At 38.1% G+C, this 16,112-nt stretch overlaps 1 protein-coding gene across 1 annotated transcript in view; it reads right to left on the bottom strand.

The window, feature by feature from the left end:
- Positions 1–2,251: 2,251 nt before the first annotated feature.
- The window catches only part of pdgfbb (platelet-derived growth factor beta polypeptide b), a 28,558-nt gene continuing 14,697 nt past the window's right edge, over positions 2,252–16,112 (bottom strand). Inside the window, exons 2-7 of the mRNA XM_022668482.2 lie at positions 15,266–15,362; positions 13,411–13,473; positions 9,293–9,486; positions 6,486–7,494; positions 5,261–5,424; positions 2,252–5,092 (exon numbers count right to left, since the gene is read on the bottom strand). Coding sequence (XP_022524203.1) covers positions 5,270–5,424; positions 6,486–7,494; positions 9,293–9,486; positions 13,411–13,473; positions 15,266–15,362 — 1,518 coding nt within the window. The 3' untranslated portion in view covers positions 2,252–5,092; positions 5,261–5,269. The remainder of the gene's footprint in view (positions 5,093–5,260; positions 5,425–6,485; positions 7,495–9,292; positions 9,487–13,410; positions 13,474–15,265; positions 15,363–16,112) is intronic.

Here is a 16,112-nt window from a genome sequence, read left to right as displayed (position 1 = left end):
TACCCTTGAGTTCTGAAAAAACATTAATTAGACCAGTGTCCCAATACTTTTAACCATTTCATGAACTTTAATCAAGGCATTGATCAAAATGTTGCATTATTTGCAAGTTTCATTATTTGCACTCAACTTTAATATTGCATCAGTTGCATCATAATATCCACTCTACTAAGGCCACACTGCTCAAATCCTGATCTGTGTGTAATGTGAACAAATCTGTCCGTGAAACGCTTCACATGCGCACACTGATACGTGTATAAACATTGCCTTCTTTACCATCAACAAAAAATGTCATATTTGAGAGATGACTCATAGCTTTATAAAGGGAAATGGATGCATTAGCAGCTCATATGTGGAGCATCTTTTGCTGGAGTGGGGAGCAAACAGCTGGTCTGAAGTACAAGCTCAGGTCGAGGACGTGAAAAAAGGCCAGGTGGTTTGCTTTTGCTGTTTTTGCAGCTATAGCTGCACAGCTACACTAAGAGATAGAGTGTGGGTACAAGAGAGAAGCACGTAGCACATGTGTAAAAGCAAAAAGACGCATGAAGTCCTATTTGACTGTTCACATGACGCATGTACATAGATCAGATACGTATCTGATTTAGAACCACATACGAAAGTGACTCAAATCTGATTAAAACAAATTCAGATCTGAGCCTCATTGAGGAAAAAAATCAGATTTGAGTCACTTCAGCCTGGCAATGTGAACATGACCTTACAGACTCACGAAACAGCAAAGTGAAAGTAGCAGTTAGTAGAAGTAGTGTGTGTGTGTTCTAATTGTTTTAATTTCTACAGTGCAAAATAGGCCTAGCAACATTCGTCTTCTGTCCATCAGTGTAGTTATTTTATTCCTTCTGTACAGATGATTCAGTGTTTTGCCTCTGGCTGTGCTGTGGAATGCAGGGCATCATTAATCTAACACGGTGCTTACTGATATCACTTTAAGCAGAGTTTGATATCATGTATGGGAGTGCGTCTGGCTTGGCTATATCAGAGTGGGTGGGCAAGCACAGGTCAGACCACTCCTCACAACCGTCCCCACTCACAGACACAACAAGAACAAACCTGAAAAGCTAACATAGAATTTTCCTTTTTTTTAAACAGTGAGGGACTTATTCTTTTATGATTAATCCTGGAGCCTGGAGTGTTGAGTGGAGGTTCTGGAGGCTTGAGGAACCCAGGAATAGAAACCACAACCTTGTCATCAATAACCCAGTGCTCAGCCATTACAGCCATACTACCCCACAAACTGAGTTATACTAGTAAGGAAAAGAGGTCAGGAACCACTGGTGGTTCTGCAGTTTGTATGAAATCACATCCGCAGAAGCATGTATCAGTGAACACAGCTCTAGAAAGCTTGAGTGAATATTTACTTTTTGTCCTAGAACCACGAGTCCCATCAGATGTCAAGATGTACCAGTGTGCTTCTTTGGCGTGTTCCATGTAGCGCTCCTAGTGGTATGGTGGTATGAGAAAAATGCATTCTGGACCTTGGTTTCCTGCAACTTTCACACCTGCTACAGTCCAAACTGATTAAAGTTTGCAGGCCCGGACCAAACAGTACCATGAGACAAAATTTTACAGATGTGGGTACCAGTTTAAAATAAGACTACCTTTATAAAGGCTTCATAAATGGTGTACAATTTGTTTATTAATGGTTACTAATTAGGTTGTAAATGCCTTAAAAATCATTAATAACTAATTGTAAACCATTTATAAACCCTTTATAAAGGTAGTCTTATTTTAAAGTGGTACCCAAATGTTTTTCTTCTAGTTCTTAGATGTAAGCAGTTACCTATAAAAAAAAAAAAACAGGGGTGAAGGGCACCCATAGTGACCGTGTGTTTGTTTTAATCAGACTTGCTGAGTAGAGAAGGAGAGAGAGAGAGAGAGAAAGAAAGAGAGAGAGAGAGAGAGAGAGAGAGAGAGAGGAAGAGGGAGGCAGGGTTATTAATACACTCCTCTTCTTTTCTTTCTGCTGAACTGGGCCTGGACACTGGGAACACAGTGGAGGGATACTGGGAGAATGGCCAGAAAAGTCAACAAGAAAGGGAGTCAGGCCAGAGGGGGGGGTGGGAGAATGGTGAGGGAGAGCAGGAGAGAGAGAGAGAGAGAGAGAGGGATGCGTATATATGTGTATATAGATGTGTATGAATATATCAATAAGCTTCACACTGCTGTAGTCGGCTCTGTATAAACTACACCTACCAATAAAGGTCAAAATATATGAAGTGAAATAATACAGAACAGGAAAAAGGAAAAGACATTTATTTAGACTGAGAGAGAACGGTAGACCACTCAAGACAAAGTAAACAGCAGAAAACCAGACAAACAAACATGCCACGCTGTGGTGCACATACACACACACACACACACACACACATAGGGGAAACACTAAGAAATATTTTGCTTGTGTAAAAAAAAAGAATCGCATTGGTTCTTCATAGCCAGTGGTATCTAGTCTCATCACACAATTCATGCTGGGTTTAGACAAAGGCTTTTGCCAGATGTTTCAAATACCTTTTGCTTTAATTTACAAAATTAAATAGTTTTGCTTGTAGTTGACTTGGTTCTTATTGGACAATATGAATAAAATCGAGATTTAAAAAAAAGGACCTAAAAATATTTACTGGATAATTTGTAACAGTACTCCAAAAGTGTAAAAAAAGTGTAAAAGTGTAAGTACTGTAAAAGTGCCCAAACACAACAGATTACATATTTACTTATTAAATATCAGTACTTTCCACATTTAAACAACACCCAGACATTTAAATGCCTTTTGAATCTCATGTTCAGCTGTTCCTATCATTTTTAGAGATGGAGGACATGACAGAAATCATCGTTGACTAATCGACTAAAAATAAAAACTTGAAAAAATAATCAGATTAGTCAACTAACAAAATATCAAAAATCATTAGTTGCAGCCCTAATGTAAAGTACAGGCATATGCTTCTTAGCAGTAAAAAAAAAAACTATAATAAGTCCATTAACAAGCATTACAACTTACAGTCAACCTTTTTTCAATTAAATTACTATATTTATTACTTATATAAATCCTTATTCGGTTGTTTTACCCTTTTCTCCTTAATACATACAGTGTAATCTTTATTTTAAAAGGAAATTACTGTATGAAAGCTGAGGAAACAAACTGAAAAAAGGCAAAATGATCGAATATAATGTTCTACAGTTTTCCTAAAAAAATATATATTTTTAATTGTCCTAGAGCCATTCAAATTATGTAACACTCAGTTCACATAAACCATTTAAAAATTCATTTGTAGCTTGTTTCGCAGCGTCAACACACTGCATGACTTCTTAAAAAAAACAGTCAACAAAAGCAAATATCAGATTTCAAAAATGATTTTCTCAGGTAAGTTTTAGTGTTTTATTTTATCTTGGTGGGAAGATCTGGTGCAAACATCGCCACACTGGGAGACAGACACACATACACATCTCAACTCTTACTAAACCACACACACACACATTTGTCAGAATGCATCCCAAACAAATACACAGAAATAGGAATAGAAACTTACAATAAAGAGAGCTGAAAAAGAATAAATAATATTAATAGTGAAGCTGATTTTTTTTTTTTTAGCATGATGTAGCACCTTCATATTTATAGATGTCGGAATTAATACAACGGAGCTGCAAACGCTTTATCTGTTCTTTGTGAATTTCCAGTGTTAACAGTCAAATTAAATAAGATGAACATTACATTAAAAAAATAAAGTAAAACAGTATGGTGTTCGGGATTATGTACAGAAGGTGAAACTATTTAGTGGTTGTAAATGGTTCAATACTGCATGATAGAGAGTCTGAAACGCTGGGAATGGTGGAAATATTGTTATATACTTTAAATGGTACACTTTAGCGTCTGTTGGCTATGCTGTGTCACTATCTCCTGCCCTTGCCTGCCTTTCCTTACTCTTCAGTTCTTAAAAAATGGAAAATGCAAACGCTCTTCTGCTAGCTTACATCTTGTGAGTGAAGTGATTCCGTGAAGCTGTTTTCCACCCTAAATATGAAATTAAATAACCAACCTAGTTACAGCTGGTTAACAATGGCTATCTGACAAGTTAGGGCATGTGTATAGAATCTTCAATTGTATTTCCATTTCAGATCGCTGTTATACCAGTGTTTTCCATCTTAAGAGAGCTCTTAGACCAGTCTCATCCATCACATACAGCTTTCAGGCTGGCCTCTCTTGTCCAAGAGAGATTCTAGATCAGTTGTTTCAGTCCAGAAAGCTTGGAGACCACTCATTATTCAGTGGTTCTTTTCTAATACTTCCTATCTCAAAGAGCGTCTAGACCATCTTTTTGTTCCAGAAAGTTTATAAACCAGTCTTTTAATTCCAGGGAGATTTTGTAAAGATATTTTCTCTCCAGAAAGTTTCTAGACCCGTCATCCTATACTGGAAAACTTCTAAATTAAAATGCCTTACTGTTCCAGAGAGATTCTAGACCAGCCTGCTGCATTTCAACATTTTATAGAGCCTCTAGACCAGTCTGCTCCATTGCAAAGAGATTCTAGACCAGTCTTTTCCATTTTAGACCACTTCTAGACCATTCTCTTACATTTTAAAGAAATTTCAGACCAGTCTCTTGCACTGCAGAGCTTCCAGACCTGTCGGCTCCATTTCCGACTACTTCTAGATCATCTTCTCAATTCCAGAAAGCTTTTCTTTTGTCTTAAAAGAGATGCAGAGAGGCAGAACATTTCCCATTAAGGAAATCTTTTCATTTCCTTTTTCTATCAGAGCTGTAAGACGCATTCCTCAACCAGCCCCTCAGTTGCACAGTTTCACAGGGTGACATCATGTTTCCACCTGGGAGCAGGGCAGAAGGACATTAGAGTACAGTTGCTGCACTATTCTGTATCCTCCTCCTCCACAGTGTCGCTGTTTTGTCATGGGAAAAAGCAGCTCAATTCCCAGATGTCCACCAAACACGGCTTCTCCCAGGAACAGGGTTACTGGATGAGGATTAGTAGTGTAGCCGGCGGATCTCCATGAATAAACACGATACGAACAAACGACATTATTCAGGAAAGGTCATCTCTCTTGCGCTGATACTGCACCTTAACTTGTCTGTGAAAAAAAAAAGAAAACGGGAGAAAAGTATGAAGATGTGAGAGAACATACTGGTGCAAAAAATCACTGCCATTACTTTTGCACAACTTTGTCAGTAATAAATCACTTGATAGTAATGTATGTGTAGACATACAGTATATAAATATATATGCCAATATACCTCACCTTTGGGTGCTACATTAGCATGGCCCTCATGGCGGCCTTGCTGATGCGATTACGGTGTTTCCTTCTCTTCTTGGGAGGTTGCGGAGGCGGTCGAGGTGGTTGAGGAGGTGGCTGGGGAGGCTTGTGAGGTGGAGAGACTTTAACTGGAGCAGATGATGTGGTAACTACAGGTGATAAAGGATGGAGGGAGAGAGAGTTATTAAATACTGTACTTTTACACTCATAAAAAAGCTACTACAAAAGGTTCTTTAAACGATGCCACAGAATCACCATCTTTCATTCCATACAGAACATTTTCTTGATGTAAAAATTATTGAACAATTTAAATGTGTCAGTCCTGATGCTGTCATTTTGCCCGCTCAGGACACTAAACTTCACAACAAAGACTCCAATTCCCAGCATGCTCACTCACCGGACTTCCCTGATCACATGACGCTATGGCGTTCATGCTTGCCGAGCTTCTGATTGCTCAGACCTGGACTGCCTTGTATAAATACCCGCCTGTTTCCTTTGTTCCCTTGTTAGCTTTTCCACTAAGCATTACTTTTTGGTTGTTTTTACACATTAAAGACTGCTTTTTGTATGTTTTTTTGCTACTCTTTTGCCTTGCCACTCCTATCGTATGTTTACCATTGCTGACCTTATTTTTGTATTCTGACTACCCTTTATTTGCCTTGCCCTCTGCCTTTTGGATTTACAGTGTATGACCCTTTTTCCTGCTTACTCTGGTATGTCTCTGACTACACCTGTAAGCTTTTCCCCTGTGTAAAAAAAATTGTTTGATTTGTATCTGCATTTATCTGTTCTTGATTTGGCCCACGTGACAAAAGGATCGTCACACTCACACTACCTCTTATTACACAGCGAATCAGAAAATGTTGGGACAATTATGGAAAATGCAAAAAAAAAAAAAAGAGAAAAATGTATATAAATAAATAAATGTAGTTTTTCTTAAATATATTTAGATTATTTTTAAATTGCAGACAGTATGAACCCAAGATATCTCATCTTTAGGCAACAGGTTCAAAAGGCAGGGGATATTGGACTGGGCTGCCTGCTGTCCTGACCTGTCCCCAATAACAAATATGTTTTTTTTTATATATATAAAAAAGTGACAACAATGACTGTTGAATGACTGCAGGCCTCAAATATTAATTGATTGAAAAATTAAAAAAGGAAATGTAAGAACAGCTAAAATGTGCTGTGCTTGAAGAATGGAGCTTACTTGTATGCTGTGTAGTTGTGTATGTATGCTGGTGTTTCTGGTGATGCTTCTGATGTTCTTGTTCACTGTGTTGTGTTTTCTGCAGATGTTTGTGCTTTTCTTCATCAAGGAGTTTATGGAGCAGCAGCAGCTCCTCTTTCTCCTCTTCTAAAGCCTTTTTCTCCATCAGCAGGACAGAACTGGTCTTCTTATCCTCTGTCTCTCCTGTTCTATCTGGCTCTGGGGTCTCGTTTCCTTTCAGTCTGTCATCTGAATGCCCTTGCTTCTCCTGTGTGGGATGAGGAGTGACCCCATAGGTTTCATGAGTTTGCCTTGTAGGTGGTGCATTGTGCTTTTGATTGAGAGACGTGTTCCTTTGTACTTGATTGTTCAGGTTGGACTCGTGCAGTGGAACGTGTCCCTGAGTGGTTAGGCTGTGTTCAGATACTGTGGTGTTCTTCAGAGTCTCTGATTTTCCCTTGTGAAACTGCTCTCTTTGTTCTGAACTTGTAACATTAAGTAAGGACAAGCTTCCATCTGTCTCTTTTCTCTCTGTGTGATTGGGCAAGGGGATGGTCAGCCTCTCCAGGAACCCTCCTCCCCTTGTACCGTTGGAACTGCTATTGTGTTTCCTTCCGTCTCCGTCAAATTCAGCTTTATGTCCACTATGATGTGTCTTATTATGACTCCAGACATCTGAATGTCCAAAGTGGATCTCCTTCCCATCTGTGGGCAGAAATCCAGCTGGTGTATCCAGCTCAGAGTGCTTCTCCCTGGGCAGCCAGCTGTCGTCCAGCAGATCCTCCAGCCGGAGCCTCTGGTTGTGTTTGAGTTCGTCTCTGCGATGAAGCTCGTCTTTAGAGCGAGGTTTCCCTGAACGATCTCGTAGTACTTCATGTTTGTGTGCTGGAGACTTCCTGCGGGGGGCAGGACGAGGAGCAGGCTGGCAGCGGCACTCCACATGATCATTAACTGAGACGATGGCTTTATCGTAAACCGGACGCATGTTCGCGTACTGGATCTTCATCACCTGAGCAAATGAAGTAGAAAATTATGCTGGGATCAAACATACTTAAATATCTGTTTAAAATTAGTCAATTTGAAGTCCAAATTGAATTGTGTTATTTTATATTTAGCTTCCTCAACATATAAATCCTGATTTATCCTATTATATACACTACCGTTCAAAGGTTTTAGAACACCCATATTTTTTATGTAGTCCATTAGTAGTGCTGCATTGCCCAGACAAGCTGTTTTTTTTTTTATTTTATTACTGCACTTCACCTGTCAGAACTCTGATTCTTCCCTTCGCTGCTAAAACTGAGACTTAGTTCAATGTTAAGCTGAGCTAAATGTGCTGTTGCCATGTGGGTCAGCCAGACCAAGACTCCTTCTGTACCATAGTCTTTTGAAGGTGTAGAAAACAGTACTAACTGCGCTCTGGCTTCATCTGTAATTTCTTATACACTTATACTTTTAATAGTTAGACAGTTCTCTGTGATTCTATGTCTAGTTATATGATGAAAGTAAGAATGTGCTGTTATGTGTATGACATATAAATAAAACTGCATTTCTTTGATTACATAATTATTTACACAATTTACAATTTATCTACATGAAAAAAAATCAAGGGTTTTCTGAAGAACCTCATGAACCTGTGCAATTTTATATAATTATGTAATATAGGAATTGGTACAATCACATGATTATGATAGAGAATAGATAGTAAGTGTAATTAACTGGAGACCTATCTTTCTTCAGGTTTCAACTCTAACCCAAATATAACACACCCCACTCAGTAATTAAGTTCTTCTGAAGGCAGTCATTATTTGGATTAGGAGGGAGGCATTAGGGTTAGATCTAAAGTCTGAGGGAGGCAGCTCTGCAGGGGCAGGGTTAGACCCCCCCCCCCCTAAGCTGTTGTTACTGTTTAATCACTCAGCTTTTCATTTAGCATTTGAGTTTACACGCATGCGTAAAAAGGGTGGTGTGCAGTGAGGCCCTTCTAGGGGTGACAATAAGTGCATGTAAATAATTACATAATTTTTTATCAGGAAATATATATTATAGTTATTTTGAGTGTATGGACTTATTTTATAAATTAACTAAAATAAAAAAACAGCAACTAATTATTTCAAAGCATTAGTCTGTGTTTTTCAGTAGCTACAGGACTCTTATCTGACTGACAACGGTTCCAACCAATCAAAGCTTTTTAAAATGGCTTCTGCTCATGTTTCTGCGTGGACCCTTCTCCTGATTTTGAGAAGGGTGTAGTAATGAGTTATAGGACAATCTAACCAATCATATTCGTGATTTTTACTAAGGGGGCGGGCCATGGCTGTCTAACCCCTTCTCAGCGCTGTGCTGAAGGGGTACACGCTGATTAGCTGTAAAACAGCGCGCTTGCTGGCTCAGTTCAGTAGTTATCTAACTATCAGAGAATTGCAACTGTATATCAGACAGATATTGAGTCACATCATATTAAAAAGCCCTTTTAAAGGCTGTTTTTCAATGTGAAACTAATCCACAATAAAAGGCAGCCTGACTGGTGAGATTTTGTGTGTACTTAATGTTTTGGCTGCTCTGGCTTACTGTCGTCATACAAATGAGTGATATTTGTTGAACGGCTGTACTTGTAGGAACATTAGGCATTGATTGTTGTTGTCTATTGTATACTTTTGTGGTTTTTAGCTGTATTTGTGGGCTGTTTATGTGTATTAAGTTCATATAATTCAGTCAAGACAGAGAATATGTAGTTATTGTAAATTTTATATATGTGTTGCTTGGCCGGGGGGGGGGGGGGGTGGGTATGATGTGTGTGTAAGTACCTGTAGGTAACGTGTGTGAGTGAGCACAGGAACACACTTCAGACTCTTCGTGTTGCAGCATCCTGAGCATCTCTGAACTTCTACACATGGAGGCCATAACAGGAAGTTGGCATTGCTGCGGTCCAGCATGGAGCGGGTGACCTCCATGACCTCTGTCCTCACTTTACACAGGGCCTGCTGGGCTGGCTGAGCAGCTTCAGGAGCAAATACAAGATATTATAAACACCCAAGAAAAAAAATATACACAATCATTCCCAACAAAACTTACATAATACACCCAAACAGACTAATCAACAGAGACTTTATTTTTTAGGATCAATTAAATCCAAGTCTGTAACCAAACTAAAACAGAATTACAACAGTGATGACAATGGCAATAACAATGTCAACCACAACTGATGAAATGGTTTGTTTTAAAATTTTAATAAACCAAAAAAGGAAGAAACAGAGCAATAAATAATAAAGTCTTCTTTAAAGGACCATTAAATATTATGTTATTCTGTAGTAACTCAAAACAAGATCAGGATGTATCATCAGATACTAAGGAAACATGCTAATTTAAGCAGCTCTTTTTTTTGTAGAGCTTCAGACAGTATTTTCTTATTTGAACTGTAAGGTACATCATAGTAATCTGTGTGGGATGTGGCCCCTCCCACAGTCCCATTTCCACAGTTATAGAAAACTGTATGTGTGCTGCAGCAATAAAAACTGGCAAGCTGGCTATTTTTCTGCTAAACAGGTAATCACTAAGCTTCAGCATGGTTGCTAACCATAGCTGGATAATTTACCACCACCACTAACATAGTTGAGATGAGTGAGATGATTTTGGACATTGAATTCTCTGATTAGCCTCGGAGTAAGCCTCGTCATGGCTCGCTACTGTGTGTCAATCTGGCAACCCGCCTGAGCTTCGCGATTGGCGCAGAAAACTCAATCCAGTGTTTGGAAATTGGACTCCTGCATGCTTTTCACATTCTTGCTCTCATTAATTACTGATTGTGATAAGGGATAAGGTGTTAGTTGTGTAATTTGTTATTAAATTCAAGAATTTAATTGAATGTAATTATTCATTTAATGAACTATGTGCATAATATATAAATAAAAAATGACTACATAATTAATTCCTTTGTTTACACAATGAATTACACAATTTACACTTCCATCTACAAACACTGGTTTTCACAACAAAAATAATCAAAATTTGAAACCTGGCAAAACAATGAAAAAAACAACAACTTCTCAACACATTCAGATCACAGTAAAATATCTCCTCTTCTGCTTATAAACACAAATGTAGAATTGACTAAAGTTTAAAATCTGCACTTTTGACAGAATTTCAATGAATCATGAGAAAGAAATAATATATTTCCCAATTATTTCATGTTTTTAGCGTCACTGGCAAAAACTACAACTTCTAAAAGCCAACTATTTATAATTAATTACAGCTCTAATAACAAAAATGACTACAGAGCCGTGTCAGAATAATTATATAAGAGACTATTTAAAGCCTCCTCCACTACATATTACGTAATTTATAATCAAGACCATTTCAATGATAAGTCTACTGATGGAATTCCAAATCAGATAGTGCTGAAGAGAAGATCTTCAGACAGTTCAGCAGATGCTGGAGGAGTAGGTGCTGTATAAATTATCCTCTGTAGGGTCGTATTAAAACAGCAGACTCAGCATGGCTCTAATAACCCATCGTATTGTCTGAATATTCTACATTTTTCTCTGCTATGCTGATTCCTCTCCTCAGCAGCAGTGATTTGATACAGCTGCTTGAGAACACCTCCAGCTTACTGACTGACAGGCCAATCCGCTGACTCAGGGGAAGAGCTAATGATGTGTGTAGTGTGACAGACCTGCACACAAGTCTCACAAGTACATACACACCCATACACACACATACACCAACAGTGAGCAAGCCAACTTTATATTAAATTAAAATGGATCTGACAGATGATAGCTAAAGATTTAGGCTGTGAGGTCATCATTTCTGTGGTTCAGTCGACCGTCTGCTCAGACAGTGAACCAACAACTCAACCTGATTTATACCAGCCACAGAAAACACTGCACCTACCTACAAACTTACACAAAGAGAGATAGAACAGTACAGATTAATACAAGATAAGGACAGATAGAGGGGGATAGAAAGGAAGGGATAAATAGAGTGATTGAGAAACTGGTAGCAAGAAAAAAGAAAAGAGAAAGGACAAGAGAGATGGAGAGAAAAAAGTTACATTAAGAAAGAGAGAATGAGGCAGAGAGAAAAGAAGGATGAAGAGATAGAAAAGGAGAGAAATATAAAGATGAAAAGAGAAAAGAAAGGAAAAAGAAAGAAGAAAAAAGAGAAAGCTTCAGAAAGGAGAAGAACCAGAGAAAGAGACTGAAATAACAAAGAGAGCAAATACAGTGAAAAAGAGGGATAGAGACAGAAGAGAAGAAGGAATAAATAGATGAGAATCAAGTGTCAGAATGAGATGGAGTGAGAAAAAAGAAAAATGGAGAGAAAGACAGCGAGAAGTAAGAAAAAGAGAAATAAAAACGTGAAGAGAAAAAAAAAATCCAAAATACACGAGAGAGCGAGAGAGAGAAAAGAGAGATGGAAAAACAGAATATAGAACTTGAGACACAAAAAATAAAAAAGAGAAATAAGAGCAAAAAGAAAGTGAAACAAAGATAGAAAGCAAAACAGAAAAGAAAAGTGAGTAAGTGAGAGAAACAGTTTGTGTTAAAGAGAAAAAAAAGAGTGAGACAGAAAGTGTGAAAGAGAAAAAAGATAGATAAATAAAAGAGAGAGAAAAGAAAAAAGTGACAGAAGCAGAGAGGGAAAACGCGTAAGTGATAAAGAAAGGGATTAAAAGGAAGACTGAAGAAAAGGAGAGAGAAAGAGATAGAGAGAGTAAAAGAGAGAATGAGATAGAAAGAGAGGGAGAGAAAAAGAGATAGAGAGAGAGTAAAACAGATAGAGTAAGATAGAAAGACAGAGAGTGGGAGACTGTAAAGAGGAAGAGGGAAGAGAGGGAGAAAGACAGAGCTATAGAGGGAGTAAAACAAAGAGAATGAGATAGGAAGAGAGGGAGAGAAAAGAGATCAAGAGAGAGTAAAACAGATAGAGTAAGACAGAAAGACAGAGAAGGGGAGAGAGTAAAGAGGAAGAGGGAAGAGAGGGAGAAAGACTAGAGAGAGTAAAAAAAGAGAATGAGAAAGAAAGAGAGGGAGACAAAAAGAGATAGAGAAAGAGTAAAACATATAGAGTAAGATGGATAGAAAGACAGATAGGGGAAGAGAGAAAGAAAGAGAGGGTTAAACAGAATAAGACAGGAAGAGAGGGAGAGAAAAAGAGATAGAGAGAGAGTAAAACAGACAGAGTTAGATATAAAGACATAGGGGGAGAGATAAAGAGAGAGAGAGTAAAACAGAGAGTAAGATAGAAAGACAGATAGGGGAGAGAGAAAGAAAGAGGGTTAAACAGAGAATAAGATAGGAAGAGAGGGAGAGAAAAGAGATAGAGAGTAAATGAGATAAAGTAAGATAGAAAGACAGATAGGGGAGAGAGAGAGAAAGAAAGAGAGGGTTAAACAGAATAAGATAGGAAGAGAGGGAGAGAAAAAGAGATAGAGAGTAAAACATAGAGTAAGATAGAAAGAACAAAAGAGAGGGGAAGAGAGAAAGAAAAAGAGGGTTAGACAGAATAAGATAGAAAGAGAGGGAGAGAAAAGAGATAGAGAGAGAGTAAAACAGACAGACAGAGGGAAAGAAAAAGAGAGAGAGAGTAAATGAAATAAAGTAAGATAGAAAGACAGATAGGGGGAGAGAGAAAGAAAGAGAGAGTTAAACAGAGAATAAGATAGGAAGAGAGAAGAGAAAAATAGATAGAGAGAGAGTAAAACAGATAGAGTAAGATAAAAAGACAGATAGGGAGAGAAAAAGAAAGAGAGGGTTAAACAGAGAATAAGATAGGAAGAGAGGGAGAGAAAAAGAGAGAGAGTAAAACAGAGATGGTGAAATAGAAAGACAGAGAGGGAGAGAGAGAAAGAAAGAGAGAGTAAAACAGAAAGAGTAACAGAAGGGAAAGGGAAACAGTATGAAGTATCGGGGCGTCTGAGGCTCACCCAGAAGACTCCTTGGCAGTCGGTTGTTGGTATTGTTGGCATGGGAACTCTCTCGATCATCGTCTGTAATGAGAGTTCAGTGTTAATCTACTGATGTCATCAGAGAACTTCAGTCTACAGTTATTGTTATGACTTGCAGCGTTTGTGTGTGTGCGGTGCTGGAACTGCAGTATTGTTACAGTATTTACTGAAGACCCTGTGTGTGTGTTGTTTAGGTAGCTGAGTAAACAAGCAGACCATAAAGAAACCCGCAGCCACAATACAGAGTCTCCTCTGGCAGTCTGCCTGCGCAGCTCTGTCCGTCTGCAGCTCTAAAAAACACTCTATATAGTTTAATCTGGAAGAGTGTGAGCTTTATATGGGTCCATAAAACAGAGCAGAGCAGTGGAATGAGAGAATAAAGTGAGGACGAAAGTGTGGCTGTTACTATATAATATAAGGCCAATGACAACAGGAAGATGAATACAAATATTCTTAATTAGCAAAGTGTAAACTAGTATTTGTCCAAATGTTTGTGGACACCCCTTCTAATAAATGCTAAATCCTGCTACTTTAAGTTAATCAGCCATTGCTTTTATAGACTTTTTTGTCTACTTTCTGAAGCAAAGTATTGCCAAATAGAGTAGGAATCTCTAGAGCAGATAAACATAAGCATGTTGACTTCGTCCATACAATAATTATTTTTCAATGAGTTTTTAAATCAGCTGTCCTTTACAATGTGTGATGGATGGATCAGTAGAAATTAAAGAGCAACGCATTTTGAGCTCACACAACCAATTTTAACTAGCCATGCTAATTACCCAGCTAGCTGAGAACATTTAGCAACTTTTTGAAAAGGTTCCAGGAAGTTTTGCCTGTAAAGTTACAGAAATAATGTTCCAGAAACGTCCTGAAAATGTGACGTAATTATGGTTTGCTTCACAATGTTACTAAAACGTTTCTCACATAACCCTCCAAGCTTGTTGAATGCTAACAATATGGACAGGTAAAAGTAGCTTTCCCAAATCAATGTAATAAAAATTAAAACACTGACACTGACTGTAAAATTGAAGCGTTGTTACCCAATAGTTGAAAAACTTTAAATAAAATCATTCCAAGAACATTGAGAAAATCTGACAGATTGACTGTAACATTTAAAAAAACTTTCTACTAAACAAAAATTGTTAGCTGGAAAATGGCACCATCATTGAATATGCAGTTTGTTACAAATCCGCTCATCGTTTTCTAAATATATGTCACTCCATGAATTGTAAGTCACTTTGTAGCAACAACAGGTCAGAACCTGTTTCTACATTAGCTATAGCTCTCCATTATTTTTTTGTACAGTTGTTTTTGGTTTTCAGAGTGATGACCGGAAGAGGATGGGATCCTCATACTAAGCCTTGGTTTCTCCCAAGCTTTCTTACTTTTAGTATGAGAAAGTCCTTCCTTGGCACAGTTGTCACTATCATTGTGGTGCTTATTCACAAAAGGGTTGGACCTGTATCTTGTGAAGCTGCTTTGTGACAATATTTGTTGAAAAAAGTACTATTGAATTGAACTGAATTAAATCCATAAATTGGAAGGCCACAAAAAGTCTCCAAACAGGACTGCAAAACAGAGCAGCATGACTTACAAAAAGTCGCTATGTCTCTGCTCAAACAGTCACCACAAAATACCAGATTCTCTAAAGGCAACGTCACCACAAGCGCTGCTCACTGAGAGCTAAACAACACTGATTTCATTCATTAAACTAAATGAATTGCTTTTCATCAGAGATCTTACTGATGCATGAATGAGGCAGTGTGAGGCAGTATCATACAGAGTGTGGGATGTGATGAGGCATGAATATGAGGCATGGATGCAGCAGATTTACCTACGGAGTCAGAAAGCAGCAGCAGCTGCAGTTCTTCTGAAGAGGAGATGGAGCCGCTTCTCACCAACTCAGCCAGAGCTGCAGGGAGAGGATCATTCTGAGAGAGAGAGAGAGAGAGAGAGAGAGAGAGAGAGAGAGAGAGAGAGAGAGAGAATGAGTGAGCACCCAAGACAAATAACTTAACAAAAAATAATAATAATAATTAAAATAGGCTAAATTTTCCTTTAGCTGACAAATATGTAGAGCTCCACACCTTTAAGGACCATTAAGGATTATATTTTCTGCAGTAACACATAAGTTTAGGATGTACCATCAGATATTAAGGAAACAGTGAGTTTAATCACTGGCAGCTCTTGTCAGCTTTGCTTCAGCCAGTATTTACAGTTGTGGTCAAAAGTTTACATACACTTGTAAAAAAACATAATGTTATGGCTGTCTTGAGTTTTCAATAAGTTCTACAACTCTTATTTTTCTGTGATAGAGTGATCGGAACACATACATGTTTGTCACAAAAAACAGTCATAAAATTTGGTTCTTTCATAAATTTATTATGGGTCTGCTGAAAATGTCACCAAATCTGCTGGGTCAAAAATATACATACAGCAACAAAATTTGTCAATTTTGGTGATGTAGCGAGTTGTGTCAATCAAATTAACTTCATGTCATGGCCTCTTCACTTCTTGTAAGTGATTCTGATTGACTACAGCTGTTGACTTCTCATGAGCCCATTTAAATAGGGCTCATTTGACCCAGTGATTAGACTCAGCTACAAAAGCTACAATGGGAAAGTCAAAGGAACTCAGTGTGGATCTGAAAAAGCGAATTATTGACTTGAACAAGTCAGGGA

The sequence above is a fragment of the Astyanax mexicanus genome, chromosome 19, assembly GCF_023375975.1.
Source record: "Astyanax mexicanus isolate ESR-SI-001 chromosome 19, AstMex3_surface, whole genome shotgun sequence".
In the NCBI taxonomy this organism is placed as follows: domain Eukaryota; kingdom Metazoa; phylum Chordata; class Actinopteri; order Characiformes; family Acestrorhamphidae; genus Astyanax; species Astyanax mexicanus.
This window is presented reverse-complemented; position numbering and strand designations above follow the sequence as displayed.